The following is a 10,855-nucleotide window of genomic DNA, read 5'->3' on the forward strand; positions in this document are numbered from 1 at the left end:
CCTCTTAAATAGCTCCGATTTCATGTATTATAGCCTTCAAAATTTGCATTCATACATCATTTTTTCACCGGGTAAGATTATCCATCCAAGTACTCTCATGGGTTTCTAAAGGGCTTTCAGAGTCATAGATAATGCTTAGAACCATCTCATCCATCCTTAATCATCGTGTCTTAAGGCAACGACGCCATATCCTCAAACGACAAAACTAGTTGTTTGTATACCTTGTCCTTCGATTCACATGTCTTGTGCAGATGCCACACGCACCCTTGTACGAACCCATAGCCCAACACTTTAGCTTTGTCATTTGTATCAATCCATTACTTAGCATTTTTTAGCATATAAGAAGTACCGCCAACCTTGTTTTCCAAAATATAAAGCATATAAGAAACGCCATTTTTCTATATGAGATTATTATACTCTTAACTTCTTAAGACATCGCTATTGTCATGTCATATTATCACATCACATCATTATAAATATAATTACTTAATATGACATCATTATACTTATACGCCATTATTATATTCATATGACATCATTATTGTCAAGTCACATCACTTCAATACACTTTATGGCATTATTATATTTCAAAATTTCATGAATTTCAAAATAGAAACATATTCATTCTTGTACTTCACAGACATCTTTATAGGTGTGTTACAGTTTCAAAGCTCCGTATATGACCCCAGGAGTCACCCCACGCATTCGGATTATTTTTTGAAAATATTTTAAAAACTTACCCGAAATCATGTATTATAGCCTTCAATTTAGGACAATTTTTCACCTTTTTTAGACCCGAAACATAAATCGCCGAGATGCTTCCCATGGACCCTAATACACCCCGGAAGTCCATTTGGGTAGGTAAAACCATCCAATATGCCTTTAAACTATCAATTTACCCGTTTAGAACTTGCACCAATATCATAAACTCGAGGTTACAACAGACATTTAAGACAACATATTATGATCATTTATGGTTCCAAACGACATTATATGACCCTAGGATGTATCTCCTGTTTTTCGAGACCTTTCGACACCGGGTCAAGAAACCTTCGAAATTAGCCAAATAGCGTGTATTATAGCCTTGAATTTTGCCAATTTTCGATTCTTTTTTACTTGGAAACAAAAATTGCCGAGAAGCTACCTATAGACCCTAATACTCTCCGGGAGTCCAATTGAGTGGGTGGAACCGTCCAATTTGCCTTTAAGCATCCAATTTACCTATTTCCTTACACGTCTCTTCTATTGGCTATAAGATTCCACGGGGCCTTTAGTAGCCGACTTATGGTCGTATATGGGTCCAATCAACATCGTATGACCTCGGGATGCATCCCGTACAATCCCGTGAATTTCCAACACCGAGTCCCGGCACTTCTTAAATAGCTCCGATTTCATGTATTATAGCCTTCAAAATTTGCATTCATACATCATTTTTTACCGGGTAAGATTATGCATCCAAGTACTTTCATGGGTTTCTAAAGGGCCTTCAGAGTCATAGATCATACTTAGAACCAACTCATCCATCCTTAATCATCGTGTCTTAAGGCAACGACGCCATATCCTCAAACGACAAAACTAGTTGTTTGTATACCTTGTCCTTCGATTCACATGTCTTGTGCAGATGCCACACGCACCCTTGTACGAACCCATAGCCCAACACTTTAGCTTTGTCATTTGTATCAATCCATTACTTAGCATGTTTTAGCATATAAGAAGCACCGCTAACCTTGTTTTCCAAAATATAAGGCATATAAGAAACGCCATTTTTCTATATGAGATTATTATACTCTTAACTTCTTAAGACATCGCTATTGTCATGTCATATTATCACATCACATCATTATAAATATAATTACTAAATATGACATCATTATACTTATACGCCATTAATATATTCATATGACATCATTATTGTCAAGTCACATCACTTCAATACACTTTATGGCATTATTATATTTCAAAATTTCATGAATTTCAAAATAGAAACATATTCATTCTTGTACTTCACAGACATCTTTATAGGTGTGTTACAGTTTCAAAGCTCCGTATATGACCCCAGGAGTCACCCCACGCATTCGGATTATTTTTTGAAAATATTTTAAAAACTTACCCGAAATCATGTATTATAGCCTTCAATTTAGGACAATTTTTCACCTTTTTTAGACCCGAAACATAAATCGCCGAGATGCTTCCCATGGACCCTAATACACCCCGGAAGTCCATTTGGGTAGGTAAAACCATCCAATATGCCTTTAAACTATCAATTTACCCGTTTAGAACTTGCACCAATATCATAAACTCGAGGTTACAACAGACATTTAAGACAACATATTATGATCATTTATGGTTCTAAACGACATTATATGACCCTAGGATGTATCTCGTGTTTTTTGAGACCTTTCGACACCGGGTCCAGAAACCTTCGAAATTAGCCAAAAAGCGTGTATTATAGCCTTGAATTTTGCCAATTTTCGACTCTTTTTTACTTGGAAACAAAAATTGCCGAGAAGCTACCTATAGACCCTCATACTCTCCGGGAGTCCAATTGGGTGGGTGGAACCGTCCAATTTGCCTTTAAGAATCCAATTTACCCGTTTCCTTACACGTCTCTTCTATTGGCTATAAGCTTCCACGGGGCCTTTAGTAGCCGACTTATGGTCGTATATGGGTTCAAACAACATCGTATGACCTCGGGATGCATCCCGTACAATCCCGTGAATTCCGGACACCGAGTCTCGGCACCTCTGAAATAGCTCTGATTTCATGTATTATAGCCTTCAAAATTTGCATTCATACATCATTTTTTCACCGGGTAAGATTATGCATCCAAGTACTTTCATGGGTTTTTAAGGGCCTTCAGAGTCATAGATAATGCTTAGAACCATCTCATCCATCCTTAATCATCGTGACTTAAGGCAACGACGGCATATCCTCGAATGACAAAACTAGTTGTTTGTATACCTTGTCCTTCGATTCACATGTCTTGTGCAGATGCCACACGCACCCTTGTACGAACCCATAGCCCAACACTTTAGCTTTGTCATTTGTATCAATCCATTACTTAGCATGTTTTAGCATATAAGAAGCACCGCTAACCTTGTTTTCCAAAATATAAGGCATATAAGAAACGCCATTTTTCTATATGAGATTATTATACTCTTAACTTCTTAAGACATCGCTATTGTCATGTCATATTATCACATCACATCATTATAAATATAATTACTTAATATGACATCATTATACTTATACGCCATTAATATATTCATATGACATCATTATTGTCAAGTCACATCACTTCAATACACTTTATGGCATTATTATATTTCAAAATTTCATGAATTTCAAAATAGAAACATATTCATTCTTGTACTTCACAGACATCTTTATAGGTGTGTTACAGTTTCAAAGCTCCGTATATGACCCCAGGAGTCACCCCACGCATTCGGATTATTTTTTGAAAATATTATTTCAAAATCTTATCCGAAATCGTGTATTAGCCTTCAATTTTGGACAATTTATCACTTTTTTTTAGACCCGGAAACATAAATTGTCGAGATGCTTCCCATGGACCCTAATACATCCCGGAAGTCCATTTGGGTGGGTAAAACCATCCAATATGCCTTCAAACTATCAATTTACCCGTTTAGAACTTGCACCAATATCATAAACTCGAGGCTACCACGGACATTTAAGACAACATATAATGATTATATATGGTTCCAAACGACATAATATGACCCTGGGATGTATCTCCTGGTATCTGGAGACCTTTCGACACCGGGTCCAGAAACCTTCAAAATTAGCAAAAAGCGTGTATTATAGCCTTGAATTTTGCCAATTTTCGACTCTTTTTTACTTGGAAACAAAAATGCCGAGAAGCTACCTATAGACCCTAATATCCTCCGAGAGTCCAATTGGGTAGGTGGAACCGTCCAATTTGCCTTTAAGCATCCAATTTACCTGTTTTCGTACACGTCTCTTCTATTGGCTATAAGCTTCCACGAGGCCTTTAGTAGCCAACTTATGGTCGTATATGGGTCCAAACAACATCGTATGACCTCGGGATGCATCCCTTAAAATCCCGTGAATTTTTGACACCGAGTCCTGGCGCTTCTTAAATTGATCTGATTTCATGAATTATAGCCTTCAAATTTTGCTTTCATACATCATTTTTTCACCGGGCAAGATTATGCATCCAAGTACTTCCATGGGTTCCTAAAGGGCTTTAAGAGTCATAGATAATGTTTAGAACCATCTCATCGATCCTGAATCACCGTGTCTTAAGGCAACGACGACATATCCTCAAACGACAAAACTAGTTGTTTGTATACCTTGTCGTTCGGCTCACATGTCTTGTGCAGATGCCACACGCACCCTTGTACGAATCCATAGCCCAACACTTTGGCTTTGTCTTTTGTATCAATCCACTACTTAGCATTTTTTAGTATATAAGAAGAACCGCTAACCTTGTTTTCCAAAATATAGGGCATATAAAGAAACGCCATTTTCCTATATGAGATTATTATACTCTTAAGACATCGCTATTGTCATGTCATATTATCACATCACATCATTATAAATATGATTACTTAATAAGACATCATTATACTTATACGCTATTATTATATTCTTATGACATCATTATTGTCAAGTCACATCACTTCAATACACTTTATGACATCAATATATTTCAAAATTTCGTGAATTTCAAAATAGAAACATATTCGTTCTTGTACTTCACAGACATCTTTATAGGTGTGTTACAGTTTCAAAGCTCCTTATATGACCCCAGGAGTCAACCCACGCATTCGGGTTATTTTTTGAAAAAATTTCAAAAACTTATCCGAAACCGTGTATTATAGCCTTCAATTTTGGAAAATTTTTCACTTTTTTTAGACCTAGAAACATTAATTGCCGAGATGCTTCCCATGGAGCCTAATACACCCCGGAAGTCCATTTTGGTGGGTCAAACCATCCAATATGCCTTCAAACTATCAATTTACCCATTTAGAACTTGCACTAAAATCATAAACTCGAGGCTACCACGGACATTTAAGACAACATATAATGATCATATATGGTTCCAAACGACATTATATTTACAGACCTTTCGACACCGGGTCCAGAAACCTTCAAAATTAGCCAAAAAACGTGTATTATAGCCTTGAATTTTTCCAATTTTTGATTCGTTTTTACTGGAAACAAAAATTGCTGAGAAGCTACCTATAGACTGTAATACCCTCTGGAAGTCTAATTGGGTGGGTGGAACTGTCCGATTTTCTATTAAGCTTCCAATTTTCCCGTTTCCATACACGCCTCTTCTATTGGCTATAAGCTTCCACTGGGCCTTTAGTAGCCGACTTATGATCGTATATGAGTCCAAACAACATCATATGACCTCGGGATGCATCCCGTACAATTCCGTGAATTTCTGACATCGAGTCCAAACACCTTCTAAATTTCTCTGATTTCGTGTATTATAGCCTTCATATTTGGCTTCCATACATAAATTTTTTATCCCGGCAAGTTTATGCATCCAAGTACTTCCTTGGGTTCCCAAAGGGCCTTAGGAGTCATGGATAATGCCTAGAACCATATTATTCATCCTTAATCATCATGTGTTAAGGCAACGACGGCATACCTTCAAACAACAAAATTAGTTGTTTGTATGCCTCGTCTCTTGGTGCACATGTCTTGTGCACATGCCACACGCCCCCTTGCACCATGCCACACCCCAACACTTTGGCTTTGTGATTTGTCTCAATCCACTACTTAGCATTTTTTTGCATATAAGAAGCACCGATAATCTCGTTTTCCAAAATATAGGTATTTTTTGGGAATAGGGTGGGGGGAAGGATGAATCGAAACGACATAATTACGTATGAATTTGGGGGCCAACGCTGGTTAATTGTTGATGAAACTTCGGAAAATGTTGCTCATTCTGTTTGATGAACTTGATCATGATTAGAATGTTAATGGAGAAGGAATGAAAAGAAGCTATGTTACTCGGACTCTTTCATTTACCTCACGTGTCCGTGTCGACATGACACTTGTCGGACACCGACATCGACACTTGGACACTTCATTTTTAACTAAAAACACAAATTTTTCCAAGAAAATGGACGAGTCTGATGCTTGGAAACCCGTGTCTAATTTGACACTTCATCCGAGTCCTAGTAACATAGAGAAGAAGTATTAGACCACATGTGCCACCCAAATGGCACAAAGACTATGTGATAGGGAATATCGCATCCAATCTTTTTGTTAAGACTGTCCGGAAAAGATAAAAACCATTGCTTCTGTCCCAACCAGCAATTCATTTTCTATTTTGATGTTTGAAGTCACAAGCCTAAATCCTTTAAACAAGCTGTAAAGAAACAAGAGTGGGTTGATGCAATGAATGAGGAATGGAAAGCTGAAAAAAACAATAATACTTGGGAAATAGCTTACCTTTCTCAAGGAAAGAAGGCAATAGGTTGTAAATGGTTATACAAAACCAAATACAAGCCTTGTCATTCTAGGGAACAAGCAAGTGTATGGTGTTGACTATGACCAAACCTTTGCTCAAATTGCAAAAAATGACCATTGTAAGGTCCTTACTTGTTGTTGTTGCTCTAGAAGGCTGGATTGTGCGTCAAATGAATGTTAAAAATGCTTTTTTGCATTGTGAATTGCAAGAAGATGTGTGCATGAAACTCCCACAAGGGTATACAGGAATTGGAAGCAGGGTTAGTGTTCAAAGAGAGGGGGAGCAAACTAACTTTAAAACCAACAAAGTGTGTAAACCAAAGAAATCACTGTATGGGCTCAAGCAAGCTCCCATATGTTCTTCCAGTCAAAATCTGATTACTCCTTGTTTCTGAAGAAGTTTAACAGTCATCTTAGTGTATGTTGCTAACTTGATTGTTGCTGGAAATGACATGAAATAAATCAATGAAGAAAAACTATTTCTTGCATCTCCCGGTTTCACATTAAAGACATGGGTGAATTGAGATATTTTCTTGGAATTGAAGTAGACAGAAGTGAACAAAGCCTGTTTATGTCCCAGAGATAGTACATCATAGATATAGTGGAAGAATATGACATGATGTATATGAGATCTTTCAAGCTTCATATGGATCCACACCTAAAGTTGACAGCTCAAGGTGGAAATGTCATGGTTGACCTAGAACCATACCAGAAGCTAGTAGGCAAACTCGTCTATCTCACTATTTTACTGTTCATGTGCTTAGCAAATTTGGTCAAGCCAACTGACATTTACTATCAGTGTGCTATTGTGAGTTTGTGACAGTGACTGACGGGGTGTCAAAGCACCAGAAGATCTACATCTTTGCAATCTCCTGTCGCTTGGAAATCAAAGAGACAATATGTGGTTGCAAGAAGCACTGCAAAAGCATAATATAAATCAATGGCATTGAGAGTGTGTGAGGTATTGTGGCTCTAGGAACTACTAAAGGATCTGGGAATGACAAAGCTAGGCACAACACCTATATTATGTGATAATCAGGCTGCATTAGCCATTGCTGCAAATCCACTACATCATGAGAAAACAAAGCATGTTGACATTGACTGTCATTTCATTCAAGATGAGAAAACAAAGCATGTTGACATTGACTGTCATTTCATTCGAGATAAGTCAAGTGAAGGGATCATTTCTCCTACCTACGTACACAGCTCTCAACAACTTGGAGACATGTTTACTAAGGTTCTCTCAGTAGAACAAATGAATCAACAAATGAACAAGCTTGGAGTTCAAGTCTCAGTCTTCACTCTCGGCTTGAGGGGGATTGATGAAATAGAGAGTAGGAATATTTCCTTTTTGTTGCTTGTGTGCTAGTGTCCTAGTGCTGCTGTGCAGCTTTCTTTCTTTTGTCGGTTATTGTATGAGCTGTAAGATTGCTAGTGGTAAGTCACTAGGGTTGTTAAGTAGGGCTGTCATATATAAGGTGCAAAAATCGTTGTACCAGTCATTCAGAAATTTACACAAAAAATGCTCGATGAAATGATCCTGCTTTCATCATATTTACTGTTGCTGCTGTTCTGCTTTTGCTAAAATAAAAATCGTGCCTATATTTTTCTCATCATTGTTGGTGATATATCTTAAACTAGACTGTGTACTGAGCAACAAAACATATATGACCTGATAGAACTAGAGGAGGTTGTATTCGACAACATGTATTTCTTGTCAATATCTGCAATGCATTCAGATATATGTGGATTATGAGATTTAAAATGACCAGCTATTTCATTTTTAACTGACTTGATTCCATGTTGCTAGTTCGTCTCTTCCTCTTTTGGGTTCCCAAACTAAGACCTGTTCCAAGTCTCAATAGACTACTTTTCTTTGTTTGTCCGATTGTCGATATTGTATTCTCTGTTTGAGAGGAATGCAAGTTAAGTGACATTTATATGTTTATCAATCATTTCAGGAAACTTTATGGGGAAGAGGAATATTTCCAGTTTGTCAACGAAAACAGATGATGCATAAGGGCTTTAAGGCTATGTAAAATGAAACACAAGTGAGTTTTTGTTCCCAAGAAATTTAAATTTGTTAGTTATTAGCTATATACTGCTTTTGATAATGTACAAGTACATTGGTATATGACTCTGGGCTCTGCTTGGAGAGCTCTTATGCTCTCGTGTTGGAGTAGAGTTAGCTCTCCAATATCTCTGTTTGGAGACATGATTGGAGAGCTGCTAAGACACCATTTGAACACACATATTCTTCCCATCATCATTCATTGTCTGCCATAATTTGAATTGTGATGTAAAGCTATTCATGAAATTTTGTTGATCGACAAAGCTTCTGTTTGTAAAAATAATTTCTTTCTCAGAAAATTTAAGAGAAAAAGACTCATTTTATTATGGCTCACGTGTTGTGATAATTATTTATTTCACAGATCCATTCCTACAAATTCTCATCTAATTTGAAGATTAGGATGCATGTCAGGGTCCTTTCTCCTGATTAAGCACATATATAGACTTGCAACTTGCATCTGATAAGTGAATGAGTTTAACCAAAACGTGTTTGTGGACAAGGTACGATTGGTACAAGTTGGTTTACTTTTTTTTATTAAAAAAAAAAATTAAAAAACTACACCTTACATGTATAAATTTATGCTGATTAAGACTGTTTTGCCCTAATCATAGTAGATTTTGTGGATTAAAACCAATGTATACTGAACAGATCTGACTACTGCTGAACCGTAAAGCGCCTTCATGAAAATTGAGCATTTCTACGTCACTGCAGTTGTCTACAGCGATTGATTGTGGTGAAGAGTGTTTTATGATTGAACAAGTGATGAACTCTTACTATTGATATTCTTTGTGGTGATATGCTTTTGACCTGTGTACAACTCGCCGTGGAGATGATATTCCACATTCTTTGTAGTGATAACTTTCCCATTGAAATTGTGGATAAGTGAGAAGATGGTATCATTCATGAATAGGGCTGGCAAAAGCTGACCCAACCCGATAACCCGACCCGAACTCAACCCGAAATAAATGGGTTTTGAAAGAGATTTTCAACCCGTTTATGTAATTGGGTCAACCTGAAGTTAAATGGGTCGGGTGCAGGTTGGAAATCCCAACCCGAAACCAACCCGCTTAAACCCATTTAATTAATTGGGTTGGTTTCAGGTCGGGTCAACCCGAACCTAACCCACCTAAACCTGTTTACCAGCCCTAATTTTAGTTATTTTCACCCTAACTTTTAAATATGGGCTAAGCCCAAATATCTAACCACAAAAATGAAAAACCCTAAGCTTTGTTCTTTATTCACGCCGCTTCCCCAATTCCCCTCTTTCACTCATTCTCTCTCCTCTCTCTCTCTTTCATCTCTCTTCTCTCTTGTTTTCATATTTTTTCCATGAAAATTGTTTATTAAAGCTTGTGAATCTTCATCTCAACATTATCAAAGGTAATTTGCTTGCTAATTAATTCTCTTTACTTAATTGTTCTGTTTTTTTATGCATTTTATCTTAGTTCTTCAATTTCATCTCAACATTAGTTTGTTTTTATGTGTTTACTTGTTTGCGATTTAATTTCTTCGATTTACTTTTTTCTGATTTAAGCTCGTTTGTTATGAGTGCGTTTTGTGCATGCGGTTTTTTCACCATCTGATTATGAGTGAGATTACTTGTTTTTACAACTGTTTTTTTATGAGTTTATGAGTGAGATAAGTGATTTTGTGCTAAGTCTGCATTTGGCATTTAGTATTTTGATAAAGTTAGCCTAATTATTTATCTAATTAACTAATTTATTCTTAATTAACAGATGGTTGATACTTGATTGTCCTCTTCCTCCTTTACCCGTTGAACTTGCTGGTTATGAAGAATCAGATGATGAAGTTACTAATTGGCAAATATTGAATTTCTGTTATATGTATTTTGGAACTCTTGGAACTTTTTAGTGTTGTATAATTGTACTATAAACTATGCAGCAAGTGGCTTTGAATTTGCATTTTACATTTTTTTTTGTTGTTCAATATTTCTGGTTAATTTTTGAAAAATAATTATATTTTTATTTTTAAAAATTACAAGATTAGTTAAAAAGATTACAGGTTAAAAAAAATAACAAGGTTAATCAATTTTTTTTAAAATAAAAAAACAGGTTAAGACGGGTCGGGTTCAGGTCAACCAGCTTAAAATCAGGTCGGGTTCGGGTTGAATTTTCTGACCTGTAAACAGGTCGGGTTCAGGTTGGGGGGTCCTGACCTGTTTATGTAAACAGGTCAACCTGAACCCGACCCGACCTGTTTGCCAGCCCTATTCATGAATCATGGTATATAAGAATTTTGCATCATTTCAATGTAAAATTTATTCTTCACTTTGCTGCCCTTTATTGATACTTT

The 10,855-nt window shown here is 36.6% G+C and overlaps 1 protein-coding gene across 3 annotated transcripts in view; it reads left to right on the forward strand.

Annotated features, from left to right (window-relative positions):
- The window catches only part of LOC110706402 (tRNA-dihydrouridine(20) synthase [NAD(P)+]-like), a 36,310-nt gene extending 25,835 nt beyond the window's left edge, over positions 1–10,475 (forward strand). Inside the window, exons 9-12 of one of the 3 annotated variants that reach the window (XR_002508338.1) lie at positions 8,433–8,522; positions 8,904–9,042; positions 9,191–9,301; positions 10,279–10,475. Coding sequence is in view for 1 of the 3 variants with exons in the window: in XM_021884327.1 (XP_021740019.1) it covers positions 8,433–8,484 (52 nt within the window). In the remaining 2 variants the exon portion in view is untranslated. The remainder of the gene's footprint in view (positions 1–8,432; positions 8,523–8,903; positions 9,043–9,190; positions 9,302–10,278) is intronic. The other 2 variants (XR_002508339.1, XM_021884327.1) reach the window with 2 other exon arrangements.
- The last annotated feature ends 380 nt before the right edge of the window (positions 10,476–10,855 follow it).

This window comes from Chenopodium quinoa, unplaced genomic scaffold (assembly GCF_001683475.1).
Source record: "Chenopodium quinoa cultivar QQ74 unplaced genomic scaffold, ASM168347v1, whole genome shotgun sequence".
Classification (NCBI taxonomy): Eukaryota; Viridiplantae; Streptophyta; class Magnoliopsida; order Caryophyllales; family Amaranthaceae; genus Chenopodium; species Chenopodium quinoa.